This window comes from Amphibalanus amphitrite, unplaced genomic scaffold (assembly GCF_019059575.1).
Source record: "Amphibalanus amphitrite isolate SeventyFive unplaced genomic scaffold, NRLGWU_Aamphi_draft 000025F_arrow, whole genome shotgun sequence".
NCBI lineage: Eukaryota > Metazoa > Arthropoda > Thecostraca > Balanomorpha > Balanidae > Amphibalanus > Amphibalanus amphitrite.
This window is the reverse complement of record NW_024881521.1, coordinates 1,505,071-1,529,948: the sequence shown is the minus strand read 5'-3', so window position 1 is coordinate 1,529,948 and position 24,878 is coordinate 1,505,071. Positions and strand designations below refer to the sequence as shown.

Genomic DNA, 24,878 nt, shown 5'->3' with positions numbered 1-24,878 from the left:
TTCTGTTAAATTTGAGCGATTAGGAATTGTGATCATTAAGCAATTTTTTCGACCAATCTCATCTACATATATTCAATTCTTATAAGCTGCAATACGGTTAAAAATAATGTGTCATGATCACACTCACGTTTATACCCCTACAGTATGTGAACACGGTGTAACCAAGCGAGTGATTACACAATCATAAGGTCATATTGCACCGTCAAAATCGAGTACAACTTCGCACTCGCCCTGCTCGTTGACTCCATATCGATTTCCCGTCGGGCGTCTTACATAACATTGCTACTGGGCGGTGGTCGTTTCTACCTGTCGACGACCCCATTCGCTATACACCTCCCCCTATATCCACAGTCAACTGCCATTGGCAGTGTGAATATCCTTCATAGAAGGTCATGGCAAGGTCAGAACTGTCAAAAGGGGTGACCTATGGTCCGACCGGCCGGCCGTCCGGCAGCCCACGCACCCCCAGCACATGCTGCGTAGTACTCGCCAACCACATTTACATGGATAATTTGAATTTGGTTCACTTCAATTGAACTAGTGTGTTTAGCATTTGACAAATAACTTTCGAGAATCTGTCAGAATCATAGCAGTGCAGGTGGGTCAAAAACGCAGTACACTCAGTACTGGCACCATAAAAATATGATTGGCGATTGCAAATGTTATATTGAGGTAGTACGAGCGAGGTAGCGTATTTATACAAAGTAAGCATAACATAATACAAAAAAAAAAAAAACTTAGTGAATGTGGTCCATCTGTCCCTGATTTGTCCTCATTCGGCAGAATACACCGGCATGAACTCAGCTTGCGGACGGCCGCACAGCTAGCATCATTAAATCCTAAAAAGGAAAAGTCTTGTCTCGTTCTCCGGGCTGGCCCGTTACCGGGACAAGAACTATTCGTAAAGAAGTGAAACTCCAGACCCACACCCCAAGTCACATTACTCACGTGAACTCGAGCTGGTGCGCATACTCTCGGGATATGTCGGGGATCTGTTCTGGGGCCAGTTTGTTGGCCAGCTGCAGGGCCATCTCCCACTGCAGCAGGTCACGGCGCATCTCCAGCGCCGCCACCGGAGTGCCGGACATCAGGAAGAACGTCTGTCGGTGGAGAGGGGACGCAGTGGCTGTGACGGTTCGGTGGTGTGAGGTTCGGATTGCACAATCATGTGTACGGGGGTTTATTACGAAGCACTTTCACTACTTGCATTAATGTTTAATGCATGTCGGATGGCAATGCCTTCAGCACTCAGTTGACTGTCTAATTGAATTTAGTGATTGCATTTGTTTTGAGAAAAGGTTGAAATCCAAACAATTGCAAATACGGCATGAGGATTGAGGATATCGCGATGCAGATCATATCGTCAAATGTATTTCACAAGATAAAACGTCACACCGCGCAAAAAGTGAGATATGCACAATGTAAATCAACATTAAGCAGATCCCTTTACCATCCTCTGCGATCACTCACCTGCGCCTGGTCGAAGTTTCCGAGGAACATGGCCACGTATCCAGCCAGCAGCTTGATGTCCTCAATGTCCCGGATCGTCTCCAGCGACCAGAGCATGCCGACGTCGCCCATCTGGCGGTACACCCGCATGGCCATCTCGATCTGCAGGTCCTTGAGGCAGGCCTCGCCCAGCCGGCGCCACTCCTCCGGCTTGTCCAGCGCCTGCGCCACCGTCCACGCGTCCTTGTACCTGGGGTCGGAGGAGGAAGATGAAGTGATAGGTATAGGTGGGGAGCGACGATGAGAAGCGAGAGAATCAGGGCTCGGGAGCATGTGGGAAATCGAGTAAAGGAGAAGGAAATAGTAGATAAACACGTACTGTTTAAATAACACACAATACACAGCAGTCCTAAACCATATCCATAACATCAAGCGAGCGAACAATATTTTTGAGTCGGAGCAACGATTTCATCCGGCTAGAGCGAGTGGGACTAATTTAGATCCCAACAAAGTCCCAGGGCACTAAATTATCTTACCTGCGCAGTGCGATGTTTTTCTTACCTGCGCAGTGCGATGTTTTTCTTGAGCGCGGTGGTGAGCTCCTTCTCCTCGTATTGGTTCATGTTGGCCTCCATCTCGTGACTGGCCAGCACCTGGAGCGGCAGGAGAATCGTGTCATGGGACCGGGAGACGTAGGGGGTCGCAAATAAAATTCAGGCGGCACCTGATTCATTGTGAGGCAAGAACGCCAGGAAGTTAAAAGGCCATGTAGAATGAACCTATGAGAAGCGAGTCTCGCTACTTGGCAGATAAACCTCGCTGACACCAAACGCCTCCCCAAGGCGGCATAGTGGCTGCTCCGAGTACCTGAGATCATCTGAGATCCATGATACTCACCAGCTGGGTGACCCGTCCGGAGCACGTCTGCAGTGTGACCTCGCCGTTATAGAGCAGCAGCGGAGACTGACCCGCGGGGAGAGGGGTGGTGTCTACCATGTCCACTACGGCGCCTGTAACACACAGTATCTACGTCAGCGGGACGGAGCAGCAGCGGCGACTGACCGGCCGGGAGAGGGGTGGTGTCCATCATATTTACCACGGCACCTGTAACAGAGGTTAGTGGGATCGGGTCCAACACTTACGATTCATACCCTAGCTGTCGTGAAAATAATAGTAGACAAAAAGTTCCTGCTTTTACTTGTAGCTCAGGGCCGCATGCTCAACGATGGATAGCAAAGTACATTACTAAAACACGCACCGTTCACAAAATATCCCCAGCACCGGCCAAACCCCAGTTTTCTGTATCCCTCCTGTGTCTCGCACTGATCCAGGACATTGACCGTTTATGTTCTCCCTCGTCGTAGCGTGTCGCTATTCGTACTATCCCTGCCTCCAATCCCCCTTTCCTGCACCCTGTAACACACTGATATAGGCTGTAGGACACTGACCGTCAATGTTCTCCCGCGTGTAGACGAATGTGGAGATGGTGGTACGGTCCCAGGCGATGAACACGTTCCGATCCAGCGGATAGTTCTCCCAGAGTACACCCAGCGCCTGGGGAGGGAACTTGACAATCCGCTCCAGCAGATCCGTCACCTGGCGGGGAGAAAGAGGGTAAGAGAAGAAGAAAGAAAGAGGGAGAGATACGGAAAAAAGGACAACGCAGAGACAATTCTCATTAAAAAAAAAAACTGGACTAGAAATTCACAAGACGCAACACAAAATCGCAAGCCTGGTGGTAACCGACGATCAAGTTTCCGTATCGCTACATAGATGGCGGCAGTGTCTGCGCCTGGTAGATATACTGTTCCGCATCGCTTGGGACAACTAGTATCGCCAATCGAGCATAGATGGCGCTAGTTGTATTTACGCCTGAATCTAGGCTGTACCGCATAGCTCTAGCCAGAGCAGTCGCGCGGCGACGCTTATTCGGATGCGTTTCTTTCATGGATCTCCATTTAAAAGCCGAAACTAAATGACACGCCACCCGGATAGCCAACAGTCCTTAACAGCAGCTGCAGCCGGCGACGAACAAAACTGCAATCCCGTAGCAGTGTAAGACCAATCTCGTAACAACCATGAACCAACACATTCTACCAATCTTTCCTCATTCTGAAAGCCCACACCAATGCATAAAATGGCATGTCAATATCACTACACAGTGGCCACTGCCGTCACATACCTCCAGCCTACCTACCCCGCCCAACACAGCCCGCCAGGTAGCTCACTCACCGGGTTGAAGATGTGGCCCTCGCTGCGCTCGTCGACAAACACCACCCGCGTGCCGTTGACCTCCGGGTAGAGCTGTCGGATGCCCATCGTGTGTCGGTACTCGTTCACCACAGTCCAGTCCTCCAGGTAGAAGAACACCAGCTGGCCCGTCTGGAAAATGGAGTGGAGAATGTGGAGACGGTAGATAGCAGTTTTGCCGTCACCGCTGTGAAATCAACTGTACTCTAGGCGGATGATGACGGGACATGGCCGCATTCAGACACACTTAACTGGTTCACACGATAGACCAAAGATATAACTCTCAAAGGCAGCTGCATTGAGGGATAAATTCTAAGCTTGTTATCTATGCCGTTACACAGGCAGCCATAGGAACAAATACAAAATAACCAAAGAGGCATTCTAAGCATTACAACTGGTCAGCCGATCACCAGTCCATGATACGAGCCGTTAATGTTCAACCAGCACCCGTATCAAGTGACCAGTAGCCCGACCATTTTTCGTCCCCGTCCGACTCACATCGGTTCCATAGATGAGGAAGTCGGCCGTCAGGTAGTGGCAGGTGACCTTCATGTCCCTGTGCTCCGGATCGGGGAACAGACGGCCTTCACGCTCCTCAGACTCGCCAGACTCTGACTCCAGCTGGAGGAGAGTCAACGAGTCAGACAGGGAATCAAGAGATCAGTCGACGGGTCAGATTAGGAACAGAGTTTGAGGTAACAATTAAGTCGGACAGATAGAATCAATAAAGTCGGACAAATACCAATCAGCGAATCTGGGCCATGCTGAGTGAAGATGCTACAATAAAATCTGAGCTGGCTCTGGGTACTGTCAAAACGTCACCCAGCTTCAGCAAAACCTGTCCAGCTCTTGACATCTCATAGCTGACCACCCCCACCCCAGCCCGCCTGCTTTCGATGGTGGCCCCACTCACCACGTGCAGCTGTATGACGCCGTCACAGAGGATGGACGCGTAGTCGGCGTTCAGACGCACAGACTCCACCGTGCTCAGGTACTCCCGGTCCCGGATCAGCTCCGGCGAGGTGGCTGGGAAAAGAGAGGGTACTGGTCAGACACCGTGCTGAGGCATTTATTCCCTCTACCTTATCAGCTCCGGGGAGGTAGCTGGAAAGAGAGAAAAGTGCAAGTATACGTACAAATTACATTTTGTTGGCATACAGAGGCGCGTACAGACTGACTGTACCGAAAAGGCTTAACATCAGCATGACCACGCTAATCCTCATACCCAATTAAGATCGCCGTTAACGGTTATACTGATAGTGGCTTCGTTCCTCACCTCCCTCTCCGATGAGGTAGATCCAGGCGCGGTTGTTCATGCCGACAATCAGGTGGAACGGCCCGATCCCCAGGAAGCTCGGCTCCACGTCCACAGTAAACGGTATCGACTCCTCCTGCCGCCGTCAGCACCGGGGTCAGAGGCCGCCGGTCAGAGATCAAAGGCAAAAGTCATACCCAAGCTCTCAACTTTAGGATAGGTTGTACTCAGCCTTCAGGAAACGGCCCTACAATTGGGACAGTGAGGAGACAGCGAAATAAATGAGAAACGCGTCAAGCTATTTTTTTTTTCGAAACAAGCCTATTTCACAGCATCTTCTGCCTGAGAATAATTGAAAAGGTTTGGTTAATCGTTGCAAAATTTATCCGCGATGGTTGTACCAGAAACTCTTTTTTTTTTTGCATGAAGGTTTTCTTCCATCCGCAACTAGTTACATCCCGATAACGTGGGCACTGCCAATCGTCAAACAAATCTAGTTCGCCAATCCTCGCGAACTGACCTTCCTGAGGTAGTCCATGATGGTGACCTCCAGCAGGCTGGTCAGCACGGCTATGCGGGTGCCGGCGGCGCCGCCCAGTATCGGCAGCGAGCTCAGGTAGACGTGCAGGTTGCCGGAGCTGCACCCAACGGCCAGCAGCTGCCCGTCGTCACTCCACTCCACCTGGTCCACCGACTTCTCATCGTCCAGCGAGAGCACCGACCAGATCTCCTTCATCTCCTGCAGCTCGTGGATCTTGACACTGAGGGTGGAGGGACGAGAAAATGTAGGGAAATGTAGCACATGTATGTTCAACGGAAGACATGCGTTGATTTATGGCGTAGCTTAGGTTCAGGGATAGCGCGTTTCTAATTCATAATAACGAATAAAAAGCCCACCACGTAACTAGAGGTGGCAAAATGTGGACCCGAGGACCCGGTCCAAAGAACCAGTCTGGACCCATATGGGTCTAGACCGGTTCCTGGAAATTTTCTGACGGGTCCAACCGGGTCCTACCATAAACTATACATCTTGCACACTACACATTATTGCAAAATATGAAGTGAATGTTTCTTTGCACACAGTAACTTAGCTCATGAGTATTCCCAGTGGGAAATAGGCTGTTTTACATGATGCAACTAATGATTCCTACAAGAAGTCTGTATTAATTGACTTTTGGGGAACGGGTCCAACTGGTTCCAGTTCCAACTAAGACCGGGTCCGACTGGTTCTAGAAATGTCCAGCCGGGTCTGGTTCGAGTCTGGTTCCCAAAATTTTCATCTTTTGCCACCTCTACACGTAACAACCAATCCCATCCTTTCTAAATCACTCTCGTTTCCCTAACAAAGACAGTAAGACGTTGCAATGTCACCTACAGCCAAAACCACTCCCTCACCATCCCAGTCGTCCCACCAGGCCTCCCCGTTTACTGACACATTGTCGCCGCAGGAGGCTGCCTTGCTGAGAGCCAGGTTGACGGCTATGTCGGTGAGCGCCGTCTTGTGGTTTTTGATCTGGAACAGCTCCGTGCCGATCTCCTTCATGTGGCTGGAGATGGCCACGAAGTAGCCACTGGAGAAACCCAGCAGAATGTACCCGTCTCCGAACCTGAATAACAAGAAAACGGGGCGCGGAGGGCGCGTCTGGTGACGGACTGTGCAGGAAAACAAGAAAGGAGCGTAAGATACAAACGTATCAAACAGCACAGAGTGTTAATCTAACAAAATAGATCGACTTAGTAAAAGACATTGACAGAATATTACCTATCAGGTTAACAGCAATTATGTTGAAATTGGATGGGGGTTTTGATACAGATAATCCATTACCACAAAAGGTTTGTTATGCAAATATTAATCAGCGAAATTGCAGCACACTTCAAACGCAACCAGCGCTGATTCAATGAAAAAGACCGCCTAGCACATTTTAACGACATCTAACAAAATGTGCAAACATTCAGAACCAACAACAACAAAAGCACGCAACAAAGAATCAAGCACACATGCGCCATTAAACGTAAATTGCATGAATTTCACAAAGCATGTGGGGAAAAGAAAGAAAAGTTGAAAGGAGTCCAACTAACATCAAGCCATCAAAATACATCAGCAAAACAAATCATTACCGTCCACCACACGTATCAGGGTAAAACACAACGAAAGATAGAACCAACAACGGCTATAATAGAACTCCTAGACCCAACAAAACCGAACCGGTTAGATAACCAAATGAAGTCATCAAAACTCTTAAAGACCCATATTTCCTAGAACCGAGTTTAAACCAAGCACGTAGGACGTTCATACGGGAGGGCGATCAGTGCAGTCTGTGATGGTTCCCGAGCTCTGCAGCGAACACCGCCTCACCACTCGTATTGTGTGATGTTGCCATATCGGGCCTGAAACGCCAGCTCGACTGGGTTGTCCGGGTCGGTCAGACTGAACAGAAACAGGTTTTTCTTGACCAGCACGAGACTGACCTGCGACAAAAGCGGTGTATGTCGCGGGAAAGCCATCGCAGGGAATAATATGCACTTATCAAATGTCAAAAGAACATCCCTGCTCTTTCCTAACGAATGTATGAATGCATATGTTTTGGCCCACAATAGCGCAGTTTCCATCGGAAGATAATATGCACTGTTTCCCGTGTTTTAGACGATCAGACGGGTAGCATTTGCTATGAAACTTTCAGGCGCCTGAGTATATGTTGATGTGTGGTACATATGCTAGGACAATAGGTCGATGAGTCAGAGGATCAATTTCAGGTCAACGATCGCCCTGAAAGGTCAGCGTTACACGTTTTTTCTTTTTTGCTCTTAAGTGACTGAATTGCAATATAATAAGGTTCTGGGTGGTGTTTCAGTAGACAGCAAACACAGTCATAGATAATGTACAGAGAATGAAAAAGTAGAAGGAGTATACATGGGTGAACAATATAATTACAATCCGCATCTATTGTAAACACACATTACATTCCATAGAATCTAAGACGAATAGCATATTACGACGAAGTGAAGAGAAACATCCCACGACAGAGTGACGTTGGGAAACGTTATAGAGAGCAAAAGAGACGCAGTTGCTCTAGCAATACTATACAGAAACAATCGGGCTAGAGATATGGCCACTTTCTACGCCAGCTGTCGAGCGATACGGAGAGGAGCATCAATCAACAGCGAGCGTTCTACGAGCCAGCGCCGTTTCCATGGTTACCATTCGTGAGCGACCAGCTTGCCGTAAGCCGGTTTGAAGTCGAGCTCGATCGGGTCTTTGGCGGGCTCCTCCAGATAGTGAAGCAGCAGCAGCGACTTTTTGTCGCCGATGAAGCTCACCTGTGCCGTGGGTTAGAGGAGAGGTGAAGGTATCGGGTTCGGAAGGGGTTAACGTAGGACGGATGCGATAGAGGACAAGAGAGAATGACTGGGAAAGGTTGGGCAAACGTTGGATGCTTCGAATCTCTGCATTCTGGACTGTACTGGATTGCAACTGACTGCAAGGCGAACGCAAATTTTGATTAAGAGTTGTGAGTTTTTGAAGACGGGGAGGCAGATATTTTGACAACTTATCGAAAGACGGAAGTCAAATACTGATTAGGTATAGTAGACAATTCCCGCGAGAGTCACAAAACTGCCCGCGGTGGGAATCGAACCCCCGGTCGTACCGTGTTCTCGCCGTCCGAGGCGCCGTCCATCTTCATCTCGGAGAACTGGATCTGACTGGGCTCAGCGCGCAGCGTGGCCACGCGCATCGTGTCGCCGAACTCGTTACTGATGCTCAGCGTCTTGTCCTCGCCGCCCAGCGCCAGCAGGTTCTGCTTGTTCCAGGCGCCGCATGTGATCCGGCGCGTGTGCTTACCCAGAATCGGAATCCGGCTGAAACAGGGAGAAAAAGTGGCCAGCGATGGTGATAGAGGTTCTGTGACAAGGTGCACACTTCGAGGTATTCTGGTCATGCTTCAAAACAAGCAAACAAATCGAGCTTAATTCCACAGGAACTCCCCCACCATACCCGACCATCAACAGCAAATCTAAGTAGTAGCGGCAAAGCTGACCACGTCCACCCACCGAGACGTCTGGTGGTTGTAGATCATCAGGTTTCCCTTCGCCGTGCCCACAGCCAGGTAGGCGGAGGTGCGTGACCAGATGAGCGAGCTGAGCGGGTCGCGCAGGCCAGAGTCCAGCTGTCGGACCCGCGTCTTGCTGCTGTAGTTGGCGTCCCACAGGATGATGGCAGAGTTTTTCTCGTTGATTGCAGCCAGGATGTCACCGTTCATGTCCCAGCCGAACCCGGTGCAGTTGCTGTGGGTTCCAGAGGACGGCAGAGTGGTGACAGGGAAGGTCGGTCAGAACACGGACAGGGTTAGGAGACCGGAATTTAGATTTTAGCTCGCTCCCCCGATTCTTTATCAGACGAATTCTTATTTGTTAACTGCATCACATAAGACTGCATCGGAAAGTCATGCCTATACGCAACACTGAATCGTCAGCAATATAACATCAGCTGGTGTCGTGAGAACAGACGCCAGTAATACTGGACGAAAGGTGCGTAAACTGGGCTCTGAGACTGGCAGATGCGTTTCAAAATAAACAGCAAATCGTCCGATAGGCTGCCGATCTCGCCACACTGACCCCGGCAGCGCGATCTGGTCGACCATGGTGCCCATGCGGTCGTAGATGTTGACCAGCTGGTTGTAGCCGGTGGTGGCCATGTAGGTGCCGTGGCGCCGCTGCCACGCGAAGAAGATGCCGCCCGGCCCGTGCGGGCTCTGCAGCGTGTACAGACGCTGTGGACGGGACAGGGGGCGTCAGAGGGGTGTGAGAACTGTACTGGATGGGCGCGGGAGGCAGACGGGCGCGGTAGAGTGGGGCAGCAAACGGGCATGGAGCGGGTGCCAGATGGGAGTGGGTCACCAGACGGGTACTTACCTGACGAGAGTCGGAAAGGAACGGACAGGAGTTAGACGGTCGAGAGACCGAGACAGGCTGGACACTGGACAGGGCTGACAGAATATCAGACGGCAGCAGGTAGCCGCCGAGGCATCAGGAAAAGGTATGGAGATTGCGAGTGTATTAGTCATGTGTCAGTCCACAGAAAGAAGCGTTAAGGCAAAGACGTCGTTGTGCTTACGTCGGCCGTCGTCAGCAAACTCAGTAAAGTCAAACACTTCCAGAAATGTGCCATGCACATTAGGCAGTGGGCAGGCATAGTCACCAATCAGACATTGCACGCTCAACTCTAAAAGCCAATAACCTGCATCACACAGCATCGGCCGTGTGCTGACCGAGGGTAAATACCACGCTCCTGTAGACAGCGGCCACTACCTCCCCGCTCCCTGCGCGCTCACCCATCCCCACAACTCCAGACAGCCTGCGAGCACAGACTGAGACAGCTCAAATGACACCCTTCCCACTCCCGCCCGACCTATCGGCGGGAGGGCGGGGATAGACGCATGTCAGGTGTCGGGTGACAGGTCACGTATAGAACGTCAGACGAGTGAGCCCCCTACCCCTCCCCACTTGGTGCACTCGATTCCGATAAAGACGTCCAGTTTGTATCTCACCGTCGGTAAAGAGCTTCATGACGTATGAGATGGAGCACACGCAATGACTTGGTCTGGTCATCGAAAACGGTAGAAAATATACTCAGATGTATATAAGCGTAAAGGTAGGCCTGGCCTGAGCTGGGTTTTAATTTGATGTGGAGGGATCAATCGTCGTATCAGAGCCCAGCCCCATTTCAGGGGCAGGCAGGCCCGGTGATCACAGCTGTCTCGGAACTGACACAAGTTCAGCTTGTGACTTTGGTAAGTTCAGAGACCTGGGAGTGGGACTTCATTGTGCCCCCACCGGTCATGGCAAGGCCAGGTGGCACGCTGTCGTTGCTATGGATACCAATACATACAAACTGTCAGGGTGCGGGACACCGGCGTTCCCCGTCAAACCCCACTCAACTCTCACCTTATCCATCGCCATAGCTTCCGCTCCAGCGTCTCACCAAACTCTCACTCCAACACACACACACTTTCGATCACGGATACAACCACCGCCCCCGTCCGTCCGGCCGCCCGGTCGGTTCACTAGTCACTGAGGAATGTCAGGCGCTCCGCCCGCCGCGCGGTGTGGATCGATCGGTGCACAGGCGCGGGATCGAATCCCAGGAACGGCGCTCGTTTTCCCGCTACTGCGCCGTGAATTGTAGTGAATGCACCATGGCTGGAGGTGCAATGGGGACGGGCTGGTCTAGATCGACGGTGAAGGCAGGGTTATATGACGTCATCGACAGAGGCAAGGTGCAACGATTGGAGCTGTGTTCATGGGAGGGGGACAGCAGGAGGCATGGAGCTGAAATATGTGGGTGCGAACGTTTGCACTAGGAATCTCGAGGAGTCCAGAGTGACAGCATAATCTGACATCGATTGAAACACACTGGTGGAAATCGAACTATGGCGCTCATCGTACAGCAGCAACAGTTGGAAAAGGAACACCAGCAAGCATGGGTAGCTACAAAGAGGGATAGTTGCGAGGAAGGACATAAACATAAGGAAGGAACGCACCGCTGCCTGGCGCTGCTTGTCGTCCTTTCCTTCCTTGTCCTTCGAGGCGACCGTCTTCTTGGCGACAGCGTCTGCCTTGGCCACAGCGGGGGCAGCCTGGCGCTTGATGGAGCCCGGCCAGCAGTACACGTTACCTGGCGGCGGGGACGGGATAACAGTGGTAGAACGGTAGGACAGAGAGCACTGATAGGACGGGGCTGGACTGATGACAGTGGGGCAGCATTATTACCCTTAGGGCCTAGGTCCTAATAGCCGTAAATAAACCACTCAATTGGACACAATCGCTCCCTTCACGAAGGTCCGGTCAGGGTCTTGTGAAATATAATCCCTTTAGCTGTGCTGGCAACATATTAGCGCGGCAAATAATTGCTGCACTTCTTACCCTCCACATAACCGGGTCTATGTTACTGACAAGTGTGACCGCTTACTGTGACCGCTGACCAGGTGACATCCAGTGTCGCATCACTGACAAGTGACAACCAATCACCAAACCTACACGTATCCAAACCCGTCGGCGACGACCATTGTAAAACCACTGATCCTTGAGTTAAAGCTCTACCATTCAGACCCTCAGTGGCGGTCTCTAACCTTGCGCCGATGAGACGGTGAGCGCGTCACCGTCGTCGGACCACTCGATGGCTGTCAGCGGCGACGGCTCGCCCTTCACCTCCAGGTTTCCGGTCGTCTCGCGCGGGTCGTCAATGTTGTGGATACGGATACTGGGGAGGAAGCACGAGGGAATGCGGTGGGATGAGGGACGATGAGTGGAGGAGTGAAATGATGAAGGGCATGGGAAACACGAATCCTAGGATTGATGGAGGGTAGCGTTGCTATGTGGCAATTCATGGTACCGTTATTCACCGTCTAAAATTACTGAAAAGTAAGCACTGTTGTATTTTGAGTGCCGTAAGAAACTGTCCGTAGGCGTAAGCGCTCTCATTTCCCTTTCCACTGACTTGACAAAAGACTTCCCCCCTCCCTCCGCCCACCGACCTGACGCCGCTGATGGTGGCGCAGAGGCCCAGGGCGGTGCAGACGGCCACGCCGGTCAGCTCCGACGAGCGGTAGTCGCGCACCTGGAACAGCTCCGTGCCCATGTTGGACGGGTTGGTGGACACGATGTTGAAGTAGCCTTTAGAGAAGCCGATCAGCAGCAGACCCCGCGGCAGCCTGGTGACAAAGGCGTGCGACAGAGCCACAGCTGCTAACGGGTGTCAAGTCCAAAATGAGACAAAATTGAAATCACTCTATTTTCAACCTCCCTTTAGATATTCACCTGAAATTTGGACAGAATGTCCATACGTGAATTGCACGAGCATGATGTTAAAATATTAAGGCTACGTATTGAGGTCAGTCGTCATGAAGCTTTTGAGCAAGCAAGCCGCAAGAGACATTGTCGCGAGAGTAGTTGACAAAACCCGAACTTGACTAAGGCTCAGGTTTTCCGCCACGTTAAATCGCTTGGTATTCCACGATCGACTGATATATCGCCTTATCAATACATTCCTAGACAAAGGACACATACGACGAGCTCAGAATGGCAGGCCTGCTCCCAAAATGTCAGCAAAGAGGCGCCAAGACCTTGTTCGCATGGCAGACGGCAAAGTCGGCGTCTCACTTCGTCTCTTAGCCCGCAGCTTTGGCATAACGCATGACAGAGTGAGGCACATTCTCAGAGAGGAAGGGGTAAGATATAGGATGCGCCAGAAAGCTCCTCCGGTATCTGCTCAGCGAGAACAATCTCAAAAGGGCCGCCTGCGACCCCTTAGCCGGGGAAAACTGAGTGCCACTCGAGAGCAAGATGCCATCATGGACGATGAAAGCTACTTCGCCTACACTGGCTCAGAAATGCCACAAAACCGTGGTTTTTACGCTGGGCCTGGTGGAGACACATCGAATGTGACGTACCGTCCGATTGGGAAGTTCCCACGTAAGCTTCTTGTGTGAATAGCCATATCACCCAAGGGAGTAGCAAAACCAACAATTTGCCCCAGTTCAACAAATGTTAGCGCCCATGTCTACATCACAAAGTGCCTGAACAGCAAACACAAACCGTTCATCGAGGCCAGCTACTGAAGGGGTGGATATGCATTTTGGCCAGACTTGGCTTCAGCTCATTATGCACGTGCCACGTGCCAGTTTCTGGAGGAGGCTGGCATACCATATTTAAGCCGCGAGGAAAAACCCCCGAATGTCCCGCAACTGAGACCAATAGAGGACTTCTGCGGCATACTTAAAGAAGAAGTCTACCGTGGTGGCTGAACAGCGTCATCCGATCAGCAGCTGCGTGCCAGAATCCTGAGCAGCATCAAGAAAATTGTCCCGGAGGTGCCGCGATCGATGATGAAGGTAGCGGGAGAGCACGTGCGTCTGGCAGACAGGCATGTACCCCTGGTTCAGATTCACTAGTACCAGTGGACTGGCGACAGAACAAGGTATATGTGGTGAAAGTTTCGTTAAAATATCTAATAATACACAGTGTCTACCTTAATTTTGCGTTTGTCCCATTTTGAACTTGACACCCGTTACTGACAAATTATCGGGCAATTTGCCTTACCGATCGCGTAGCCCGGTACCCGAGGCGCTGGTCGTGTGGTCATTCGTGCCCGTGTCGGCTTCGGGGCTGAACGGCCGCACCGCCTAGTATATAAGCAACAGCTATCGCAAGTTAAATGCACATAGCCATAGCGCTTACACGTACGCATACGAAGTCATCCAAGTCCTTTTTCATTTCAATGCACCTCCCGGTTTTTGACGGCGGCGAGCCGAAAGCTGTGGAGCCTATATTGAACTGTAATCTGTGAATATTACGAATATTACGAAGTAGTGATGAATCGGGTAGTTCGTACCATTTCTGGTCGACGATGTCGCCGTAGCGCTCTGAGAAGGTGAGCTCCACGGGTCCGTCCTTCCTGTTGACGTTCAACACAAACACCGCCTTGTTTTCGAGCAGCAGCGTCAGCTGCAACACAAACGACATTTAATTATTTTTTTCTATTTTTTTCCTATTTGGCTTATTCTGTGACTTGTGATTCCGTGACAAGATCTGGATGAATATCTAAACATTTAAGCTATATCGCCAAATAACTTAATAGCCCATCCCAACAAGATCGAGTGTCGTGACTCGTGAGCGTATCGATTATATCCCGCCGTGCTCACCAGCGAGTCCTTGCCGTTATCGGCCCGTCCGTACGATATGTTTGAGGGCTGGAGCCGGAGCCGCAGCTCGGCGAACGTCTGTCCGTTCTCGTGACTGAGACTGAGCGTTTGGTCCTGGGCGCAGATGGCCAGCTGTCCGTCCGGGCTCCAAGCGCAGCCCGTGATGGCCGCCTTGTGCTTGCCCTCCATGCAGCCCGACCTGGAGAGGGGGGAGGGGATGGCGAGACCTGGGGATATGTGGTGATGGGAGGGGTAGCGCCGATGCCCCCGGATCGAATGTCGAACGCTTAAGTGGACGCGTATAGGAGCGGTGTCACGTGACCACGAAGACTGCAGGGAATCGGGACAACGGAGGAAGATTTAGGAGGGTAAGATGAGAAAAGGAAAGAGAGAGAGAGAGAGAGAGAGAGAGAGAGAGAGAGAGAGAGAGAGAGAGAGAGAGAGAGAGAGAGAGAGAGAGAGAGAGAGAGAGAGAGAGAGAGAGAGAGACAGAGACAGAGAGAGAGAGAGAGAGAGAGAGAGAGAGAGAGAGAGAGAGAGAGAGAGAGAGAGAGAGAGAGAGAGAGAGAGAGAGAGAGAGAGAGAGAGAGAGGAGGGAGAGGGAGCGGGAGGGAGAATAGAGAGAGGGGAAGGGAAAAGAGAGTGTTTGGTCGTTGTAGATACGCGACGAGAATGAAAACGCATAAGCATGGCGAAAAAAAAATCAGCGTCGACGCCCTGTTCCTTCCGCCAGCTCCTGTATGCGTTCAAAAGCATCGCCCTATCTGCATATTGAGCTAGTATAGCGGTTAATGAAGTGACCGATGACGGCCGCTGACCGGAACGGCGGAGAACCGTGCACGCAGCTTGAGGCAGGGCTCAGCTTGTCTATCCGCCGACTCACTTTCCGTTGGCGTGGTTATACATGAGCACGTTGCCTGCCTGGGAGCCGCAGGCCAGAAGGAGTGACGTCTTGGACCAGGCCATGCAAGTCATCGGGTCGGCGAACGCCGCAATCACCTCCTTCTTCTTGCCCTGCGAGGGCCAGACGGAAAAAAAGACTGTCAGGGCGTATAGAAATATAAGCATCGGCACGGGCGTTGCAATGCATAAATGGGCAGCACATAAGTACGATTCATAAAAGGAAGCTACATTGTTTAGGTACCTTATTGCCATTATGTGATGTTTACTGTTTATCATACGAAAAAAAAACATCGCGAATGACCCAAAGATCCATCAAAAAGCAGCGTCCCAGTCAATATCCAACTGCGGTGGCTAGTCATTCTGCCGGTGACCGTCGCTACTGACCTTCATACCATCGAAAAGTGTGGCCACGGGGGCGGCCGAGTTGAGAGCGGCCAGCGCCGAGCCGTCCTTGCTCCACTCCAGCGCCACACATGGCCTGAAACCGCCAGGACACGATAAAATCACGGCAAGAAACTGTTAATAGGTTTGGATGTTATAATAGAGAGCCGTTGAATGAATGAAGGTACGATAAACGATAACTAACTATGAGCCGAATGTCGAACAAATGCTTGAGCAAACGTCGCGAAAATTATTTTGCACTCATGCCCGCACGGGTGCACGATGGATTGAGTCTATGGCTGAAGGATGAAATGCTGGTGACGCTTTTAGGCTGTAAACGGTTGGCTATGCGAAGCGGCGTTTTTATTGCGACCGTTTATTTTCCTTCGCAACCTAACTCGAACATTAATATTTTTTCGCTGTAACAAATTTAAACAAACTTAACAAAGTTAATGCCAGAAAGATACTAGTTCGGAGTCTAAATACGCGTTCGGAGTCTCTCGGACGACGAAGATTCTACGTCGACCGGCCGGTATATAGGGCCTTGGACCGGCCAATCCCGTCTAAGGTCAGCGGGGGCTTGGCTGCCGTTATGGAACGAAATTGGCCGGACGACGTAAAATCTTCGTCTTCCGAGAGACTCCGAACGCGGGATAAATGGTTCGTTTATGTATGTGAATGGCTGTATCCAGCACCAGCGAAGCTAGGCAATGCTACAATGCTCACAGCTCAATCAATCAATGAGATGTATCATGTAGCTAACCCTTTCAGTTTTAGTGTGTCGTTGACGGTGCCGTCGTTGTTGTAGATGCCGACGCGACTGTCGGCGCCGCCGACGGCCAGCAGCGCATGACCCTGGGAGGCCGGCTGCCAGGCCCAGAACTGCGGACCGGGCGGGCCATTCGGAGCCTTCAGCTCAAACACCGTCTGTCAGAGGAGAAGGGAGGCGATCAGCAGCGCAGTGATTGATTGGGGTGAGATGGTAGAGGTCAATCAGAGCTTACCGATCCACTAAGATGAGCTAGTGACAAGGCATCTGACCAGTAGGTAGTCCTTAGAACGAGTCAAAATTCTGCAGAAGGTAGGTACCTACTCCTAACCACCGTGGGGAGTCCAGGTCGGGGACGACTCAAAAGCACTTTCTAAAAAACGACAATGCATTACCGTAAGTTGAACCGTAAGCATTTGCACACACGGGTTATGCCCGTAATCGGGCCTAAGCGTTTCAGCTGAAACAATAACAGCGTTTTTCGTTAATTCTTACCTGGTTCAATTTACTTTCATTTTTCTGTCCCTTTCCATGGCCTGCCGCATGGCCTATGAGCTTTGTTAAATTACCTAGCATTATTTATACAACTTGCTGGAGCTTGTTACGATTAGATGAAACAATGCGACGATAAAATGACAATATTGATATTTCAAGACTGAGACCGACGAGTCGAGTCAATCTAAACGTAAACCACAGTCCACACGGCATAAGCCGGAAACATCCTTTCCGATCCTTTCGTTTCGGAGTGGACGTCCAAATGCGATACTTTTTGCTACATGACCAAAATATTCTTTGCGTGGCCATCTAATAAGTCGAATTCATATTTTCTGCCTTGTTGCTATGAAATAATACGACTCAAACGACTATTAAAAACGCCGAAAAGAATAAAAAATAAAACGAAATGTTTGTATTTCCCGCGCATAATTCGAAACCAGCAGTTTTTGCACAAAATTGCAGTAATTTTTTCATACCAATTAAATGCTCGAATAAAAAAAGCAATTAGATAGTTAGCGTTTTTCCATATAATTTACATATCTATCAGTTCAAATAGACATCAAAACTGAGGATTATACACTGGAATGTGTTTTAAAATATGTTGTTTTAATATTTCAAGACTTGCACTGTGTTTAATTGGGAAGATGGTTTTAACAAAAATATCAAAATATTTACTGACTACTGTGCCAATTTTGTGATTAGAAATTGAGGAAAGGCTTATATTTGTCCAGTTCACTTTTTCAAATTTAGTTTCAGCCTTTGAAGAAGACCAATAACAACTCTCTTCGGTACTGATTTTTGCAGTGTTTTAGATCTTCTTTAAATGACGTCAAAACTGACGCCCCATATTTGTTTCGCGTCGTATCTGGCGAACTACCAATCATGTCGGAGGACTTCCGTGCTGCTGCGGGTCCCGCCCAATAGGTGAGTGCTGTGTTTGGCTATCACTGATTGTTGGACGCAAGAGCCAAGCTGCTACGCGCCCTAACCCAGAACAACAACAACAACAACAACAACTATCACTGATTGTTTTGGTGAAATTGTTATTAGAAGATAAGGCTATTAAAGGAATTCTACGAAACATGAATATTGACTTCGATAAAAAATATGAACTGAATTGTTTGTAAAGGTAATGTGTTAATTGGTCAAGCCAGAAGTTTGAAGTGCATTTTCACTGCATTTGCTCTCCAAGTTCACATTATTATGATTTCCAGTCTTTATTTGCAATTACATATTTTTGCTTGATGCAGTCTCTTGCAGCTCACCTCTCACACCAGCACCAAAGTACAACTGTTAAAATTCTGCAATTGTTGGTAAGGCTTAGGCTCTGTAAAGTCTACACAAAATGACACACGTGAACTTGCATCTGATTGCAGCCTTTAACTACAATATTGCGATTCACAGCCATCTTGTTTCTTTGCCATGATGTTAAAAGCTAGCAACTAAAACTACTTTCATAGGCAGGCAAACAGACATTTTTGTCCAGAATAATTATTCTAAGGTATTCTCTTTGGTATCCTCAAATTATCCATTACAGTCAGGGAAACTATGGTAAAATCTGCCATTTTTAGCAGTCTGCTATTTCTAACAGAAATCTGCCAAAAATGGGTACGCATGTGACGTCATCGTACCCAAATATAGCAGATTTGGGTACGGCCCCATACAAAAGCAGATCTACACCCTAATTGAAGCAAATGCGCATCAAATGCCTGGCAGATTCATGATGAGAATAGTGCTGAGAGTGATCTCTGCTATTTTTGTTCAGATCCGGCTATTTTCAAATTCATTATTTGAAAATAGTCGGATCTGAACAAAAATATCAGAGGACATTCTCAGCACTATTCTAATCATGAATCTGCCAGGCATTTGATGCGCATTTGCTTCAATTAGGGTGCAGATCTGCTTTGGTATGGGGCCGTACCCAAGTCTGCTATATTTGGGTACGATGACGTCACATGCGTACCCATTTTTGGCAGATTTCTGTTAAAAATAGCAGACTGCTAAAAATAGCAGATTTTACCATAGTTTCCCCGACTGATTAGAGCCCCACCATTAGCTATCGGAAAGTGATGCCATTGCAATTTAACAAACAAAAAATGAAGAAAAATGTTGCCTGCTGGTATTTTGCTATTTAAAGTCTCCTGCAATGCAACAAAGTAACTGCTGACATTAAAGCATCAGTTAGACTGGCTGGGTGGAGTACTTGCAGGGGTATTTTTGTACATATACTGAATGATTCCAAAGGACCTTCTCAGTGGGATTGTGTTGATTTTTTTTTTTTTTTCTAGTAGGTACTTGAAGTACCTATCTTCATTTTTTGTATCAATGCAGTGTGACCTACAGCATTGGTATAACTTACAACCAACTTATGAGCTCTGTTTTCTGTTTCAGATCCAGCATGGCCTGGCAGTCGTAAGCAGTGAAAATTTAATCCTGAAGTCGACTACACTCTAGCAGCCATAGCCATGATACGTGTCCGCCACCTGTGCCACTGTGTGCTCATGTGCATAGTGATTTTCACGTTTGAGGCATCATGCGGCGCGTTGCGGCTCTCGGACTTTGAATACTCTGAGGTGAACCCGTGGGTGGAGTACGGTTTCACGGGGACCGTGGTGCTGTACCTACTACGGCTGCTCACCTTCTTGGCGCTACCCCAGGTGAGTCGTGGGCCCGACGGAGCGACGGCAGGGCCGACCGCCTCGGTCCGATGGCGGCGGGGTATTCATTACCCGTGGCAGAAGTGATATTGGGGGATATTTTGTGGTATTTTGTCGTGAGATGATATTGAGAATTGGGATAGATATGTGACTCAACACCGTTTGGATGTTTGTGTTACCGCGATCGAATCGAATCGCACGATGCTGAACATGAACGACGGTATCATTTTCCATTGACAATGCATTTAATCACACCGTAATCATAAAAGCCATTCATTTATCCCGTCGTATTTTTGCCGAGTAGCATTGAATAAGTGAATCCCCTCAATTTGTGATCATGGCTTTCTTGTTGATCCAGCAGACCCATGCTCCCCGTTCTGATTAAATTCAGACTAACATTTCACCCCAACCCATTTGGTTTTGATGGTTTCTTTCCTCATCTCTACCATGATCACTGATCAGTTAGAGGTGCCCTCTATCTCTCTTGGAGCTCTGAAGCTGCTCTGCACAGACGAATGCCCAATCGACTCCTTTAAAATACGTCCATCGTCAAGTGTCGGCCCAATGAAATGTGTTCCAATGCAAGCCAATTGCCATTAGCAAATGGCTCCATGCATACTCAAATGACTGCCTTATCTGCCGAAATTTTCGTGAATTTAGACGTTCATAGCCATTCGAATCGGATTCTCAAGCGACGGGTCGGACATTGGGCAGTGAAGCAGACCGACTTAAACACGGTGCCGATGTCTGCATGCCGATCACGGGTGATTCGGCAAATGCTGACGTGGTGTCTCGCCTGACGTAGTCGCTGATCGTAATGGAAATACGAGGAAGCGCCCTGGCTGCATAACAATGTGGTGATTCACCGGCGGTACCTTGATCTGAGAAGCGATGCTTCCCCCGGATCGTGTTTTCCAGGACATAAACACGTGCTCATCTTAGAAGAATGCGGTATCACGGAACTGGCAGCTGGTATTGCCGTGTGGTGTGGATCCAGTTGATGCGGCCTGATCGATAGTTTATAGGATAGACAATTGACTTCCTATCTCTTAATATCTGTGTATATGCGTCTATGTCTCGATATCGAGACTACACACTTGACCTGGCTATGTTATAGCTGGTACGAACAGGGATGGCTGATGAGACACGTTTTGAGCAACTGTTTAACAGATTGTGAGTCCTTTTTATCGCCGATATCCCGGTGCTGACTGTAGTGTTAGTTGTTACACGTAAGCTGACCCCATCCCTCCGTCTCGCCCGGTTCGCCGACAGGTGATATTCAACATGCTGGGTATGCTGCTGTACGACGCGTTCCCCGACAAAGTCACTCTGAAGGGCTCGCCGCTACTGGCGCCGTTCGTCTGTGTGCGTATCGTGACTCGCGGCGACTACCCGGAGCTAGTGCGAGCCAACGCGCTGCGCAACATGAACACCTGCCTGGCGGTCGGCATGGAGAACTTCATGGTGGAGGTGGTCTCTGACCGGCCCGTCCATCTGGCCAAGCACGCCCGGCTGCGCGAGGTAGTGGTGCCTAGCTCGTACCAGACCAAGTCGGGCGCGCTGTTCAAGGCGCGCGCGCTCCAGTACTGTCTGGAGGACGACGTGAACATGCTGCAGGCCACCGACTGGGTGGTCCACCTGGACGAGGAGACCCTTCTGACCGAGAACGCCGTGCGCGGCGTCATCAACTTTGTGCTGGACGGACGCCACCTGTTCGGACAGGGGCTCATCACATACGCCAATGAGAACGTGGTCAACTGGGTCACCACCCTGGCCGACAGCTTCCGCGTGGCCGACGACATGGGCAAGCTGCGCTTCCAGTTCAAGCGGTTCCACAAGCCCTACTTCTCGTGGAAGGGATCCTACGTGGTGACCCAGGTAGGTGAACCAGCGTACCATGGTCTGTGGTGAGGGTGGTGGATTAGCGACTGCCATTTGGTGATTGATTACATCTGCGTGCCGCTAAAATTGACCAGGCTGTGTCACAGTTTGCGTTCCTATCCTTATCAACTTCACTCCGATAATGTGCAGTGGCTGATAAAACACTATTAATACGAAACAGCTCACTGTGGCTTCAGGTTTTTCTGCGAATTCAGTCTAAAGCAAAACTCGTTGTGTTTAAAGAGCAACACAGCTTCCGTACAAAAACCGACCTGGTTGCTGGGAAGGGTTGGTGCAAATGGGTCAGGGCTCATTGGCGCAGTTTCCGCGCAGCTACGCGCTGACTGCCCGCCCTGCCCCTCCTCCTCCTTGCGTCGCACGTGACTCGACACTCCTTGATAAGGCGGCCCCGTTTGTTCGACAATCTGGGTCTCGGACGAGCTGCGATAGGTTTGGGGGACGGGCTGGTGGGTTGGGTATTGCGATAGTCGCACGTACTCAAATACATTGAATCGGACTTGCGAAAAGTTGGGTCGTCCGTCTCCGGTCATTGGCTGAATGATTCAACCCGGAACATTGCGCGGCTGTCACTGACATGAAACAGCCGTGTTTATAATATAATTGCTCATCGTCAGCTGCTTCCAAACCGACTATGAGTCACCTTCCGCTCTGTCGCGGTCGAGACTTAGTGTGACGTCAGCGCCGCCTGTCTCACTGTGTGACGTCAGTGTGTCTCACTGTGTGACGTCAGTATGTATCACTATGTGACGTCAGTACACCAGCCTCATGTACTCTGACGTCAGAGGTCATGTGCGATGGTACGGCCAATGACGCCGAATGTTGTGTCTCCACAGCTGGGCGCCGAGCGTAAGGTTTCGTTCGACAATGGACTGGATGGATCGATAGCCGAGGACTGCTTCTTTTCCATGGTTGCGTTCCAGGTGAGAATAGTGATAAGGAAGGCCTTGTTATGATTTTGTAAACGCCTCGTTTAAGTTTTTTTTTTAGTTGAATGCTCCTTCCCCTGAAAAAATGTTTGTTAAAAAATACAATTTCAGCTCCATTTGATGCTGGCTACATGCCTGGCTTTCGGTATTCGAGCCGGAAAATGCGGACGCACTGTTGCATGAAATTCTGACTGCAAATGCTGCACTCTGGAAATGCCCGGAACTATCGCAGGCTTATTATTTTACACAGGTGGGCATGTCGCTAAAGTTTTTATGAGTCGCTGGTGCGCGCCTATCTGATTGTGTGACTTGTGCAGGTGGTTCTTGTTCCGGTTCCCCGATTTTGCCCTCCGTCTGACTGATTGTCCGTGCGTTCCCAGGAGGGCTACACTTTCGACTTCATCGAGGGTGAGATGTGGGAGAAGTCGCCGTTCACGTTCTGGGACTTTCTGCAGCAGCGGAAGCGCTGGATGCAGGGCATCTGGCTAGTGGTGCACTCGCCGGTCATCCAGCTGCGCTACAAAGCGCTGCTGCTCATCTCGCTGTACTCGTGGGTGACGCTGCCGCTGGCCATGTCCAACCTGGTGCTGGCCGCCTTCTTCCCGCTGCCGATGCCCCAGCTGCTGGACATCCTGGCCGCCCTCTCGGGTGCCGTCAGCCTCTACATGTACGTGTTCGGCGTGTTAAAGTCGTTCAGTCTCTACCGCATGGGCTACGCGCGGATGGCGCTCTGCATAGTCGGAGCGCTGTGCACCGTACCGTTCAACATCATCACAGAAAATATAGCTGTCATCTGGGGCCTGTTCGGCAACAAACACCGCTTCTACGTGGTGAGTAAACAGATGAACAACGCCCGGCCAGAGACATTAACCGTCTAGACGGCGCCGTCAGCTAGTCTTTTGTGATGTGTCGAGCGAGTGTGCGCTGCGCGCCAGATTTAGGCGCCGTTTTGGGTGCCGCACTGCCAGTAGGGGACCGTAGCGTCGGCCGCCACCCTCACCAAAGATGCCGTCTCGCCACCGCCCTCGCCGCATACTCGCCGCGGAGTTCAAACGGCTCGGTATTACGTCCCGGCCAGCTCGGAGCAGGGCGCTCTCCGGCCGCCGAAACTCCCGAGCGGTGGCGTGCCACGCTCCTGTGTTGCCCTCTCGCGCGCCGCGGGTTTTGTTGTCGCGTTCCGTTTTGTTGCTGGTTTGTGCGTGTCCGTGCGGTCACGGTTTCTCAGCGCTAGTCGTCTCCGCCGCCGGTGTCCTGTGGGCGGTCCGGCACGGCGCCTCCCCCCCCCCCCCCCCACTCGGTCTCCGCCGGCTGGGGCCCAGTCAGCTGTTAGAGGTGCCAGTAGGCACCGCCCGTCTTAGACGTGCCGTGTGTTTGTGTGTGTGTGTGTGTGTGTTGAAGTCGATGTTCGGGTAGGTTGACGCGCACAAACTCAGCGGGTGTCTGCGGCCATCGCCGCCAGTCGGGCCTACCGCCGCCCTCCGCACCGCACCGTGCCCTTGGCCTCCACTCCCCGATGGCAGGTTTGTCACGCGTTTTACCGGTGACTCGGAAGGGCCCACAGGCGACGTGCTGTATCTCCTCCGACTTTGTTACGTTGGTATCTTCCTTACAGGAAGACCGGCTTGTGTTACTGTTTTGACATTTGGTTGTCCCCTCCCCCGCCACGGCGACTTTTCTCCAGTTCGGTTCTTTCCCTTCCCGCTGCTGTTGCTTTGGCCAGGTACTGAAACCGACCTCCGCCAGGGGCCAGCCCTTGCGGCCCCGCCCTTCAGAGGCGCCGGCCGGTCTCTGTCTCTCAGGTTCGCCCGGACACCCATTAGGTTTTGCTCGGGTGTTTATTGGCAACATGTTGGCCCTCTCGCCAGTGGTGCAAATGCATGTCAGTGGCAGTTTCCTGGATGCGAGTTTTCACAGTGAATTGTGCCGACTTAGCAATCATTTTTGTTGTGTCTGAAGTTTGGGCTAAGTTTAGGTTTCGTAAGCATAGAACTTTGCCGAAATTGTATTTTTTTGTGGTGCGGTCCGCGCTACTGAGGCTATGTAGACACGCATGTGATCAATGTAGAACGTAATCCCCATTTGTAGTGATGCTGTAACTTGCAAATACATCAGTCTCTTCTTCGAAATCATATGTGTACGAATGGTGGTTTTCTTCGAATGACGTTCCGCAGGCAATCTTGAACGCACGCCCTT

At 50.5% G+C, this 24,878-nt stretch overlaps 2 protein-coding genes across 10 annotated transcripts in view; one reads left to right on the top strand and one right to left on the bottom strand.

Annotated features, from left to right (window-relative positions):
• The window catches only part of LOC122394385 (WD repeat-containing protein 19-like), a 56,610-nt gene extending 38,997 nt beyond the window's left edge, over positions 1-17,613 (bottom strand). Inside the window, exons 1-24 of one of the 3 annotated variants that reach the window (XM_043391252.1) lie at positions 17,201-17,613; positions 16,700-16,863; positions 15,940-16,033; positions 15,536-15,666; positions 14,653-14,851; positions 14,343-14,455; positions 12,487-12,663; positions 12,082-12,212; positions 11,494-11,627; positions 9,569-9,723; positions 9,005-9,238; positions 8,602-8,812; positions 8,154-8,272; positions 6,388-6,561; positions 5,475-5,715; positions 4,976-5,090; positions 4,613-4,725; positions 4,198-4,320; positions 3,682-3,831; positions 2,898-3,045; positions 2,347-2,459; positions 2,011-2,102; positions 1,471-1,699; positions 949-1,100 (exon numbers count right to left, since the gene is read on the bottom strand). In XM_043391252.1, the coding sequence (XP_043247187.1) occupies positions 949-1,100; positions 1,471-1,699; positions 2,011-2,102; positions 2,347-2,459; positions 2,898-3,045; positions 3,682-3,831; positions 4,198-4,320; positions 4,613-4,725; positions 4,976-5,090; positions 5,475-5,715; positions 6,388-6,561; positions 8,154-8,272; positions 8,602-8,812; positions 9,005-9,238; positions 9,569-9,723; positions 11,494-11,627; positions 12,082-12,212; positions 12,487-12,663; positions 14,343-14,455; positions 14,653-14,851; positions 15,536-15,666; positions 15,940-16,033; positions 16,700-16,863; positions 17,201-17,281 (3,593 nt within the window). In that variant the 5' untranslated portion in view covers positions 17,282-17,613. Of the gene's footprint in view, positions 1-948; positions 1,101-1,470; positions 1,700-2,010; positions 2,103-2,346; positions 2,460-2,897; positions 3,046-3,681; positions 3,832-4,197; positions 4,321-4,612; positions 4,726-4,975; positions 5,091-5,474; positions 5,716-6,387; positions 6,562-8,153; positions 8,273-8,601; positions 8,813-9,004; positions 9,239-9,568; positions 9,724-11,493; positions 11,628-12,081; positions 12,213-12,486; positions 12,664-14,342; positions 14,456-14,652; positions 14,852-15,535; positions 15,667-15,939; positions 16,034-16,699; positions 16,864-17,200 lie in introns of those variants that run through there. The other 2 variants (XM_043391260.1, XM_043391267.1) reach the window with 2 other exon arrangements.
• Positions 17,614-17,981: 368 nt separating this feature from the next.
• LOC122394338 (beta-1,4-mannosyltransferase egh-like) lies at positions 17,982-24,811 on the top strand. Of its 7 annotated transcripts, XM_043391178.1 has the most exons (6): positions 18,062-18,124; positions 18,451-18,513; positions 19,592-19,857; positions 21,130-21,735; positions 22,593-22,679; positions 23,066-24,811. In XM_043391178.1, exons 3-6 carry the CDS (start codon positions 19,666-19,668, stop codon positions 23,561-23,563), a joined length of 1,383 nt encoding a protein of 460 aa, XP_043247113.1. In that variant the 5' UTR covers positions 18,062-18,124; positions 18,451-18,513; positions 19,592-19,665; the 3' UTR covers positions 23,564-24,811. The 7 variants fall into 7 exon arrangements, with proteins under 7 accessions (XP_043247098.1, XP_043247113.1, XP_043247143.1 ...); XM_043391163.1 differs by lacking the exon at positions 18,451-18,513 and having other exon boundaries at positions 17,982-18,124; XM_043391208.1 differs by lacking the exon at positions 18,451-18,513 and having other exon boundaries at positions 18,123-18,153.
• Positions 24,812-24,878: the final 67 nt, after the last annotated feature.

What these genes read in the sequence shown, in the direction of transcription:
- LOC122394338 (XM_043391163.1), top strand. Translation starts at nt 19,666, where the DNA reads ATGATACGTGTCCGCCACCTGTGCCACTGTGTGCTCATGTGCATAGTG. An exon ending in CCTTCTTGGCGCTACCCCAG is followed by an intron (nt 19,858 to 21,129) that starts GTGAGTCGTGGG and finishes GTTCGCCGACAG; the next exon opens with GTGATATTCAACATGCTGGG. An exon ending in GATCCTACGTGGTGACCCAG is followed by an intron (nt 21,736 to 22,592) that starts GTAGGTGAACCA and finishes GTGTCTCCACAG; the next exon opens with CTGGGCGCCGAGCGTAAGGT.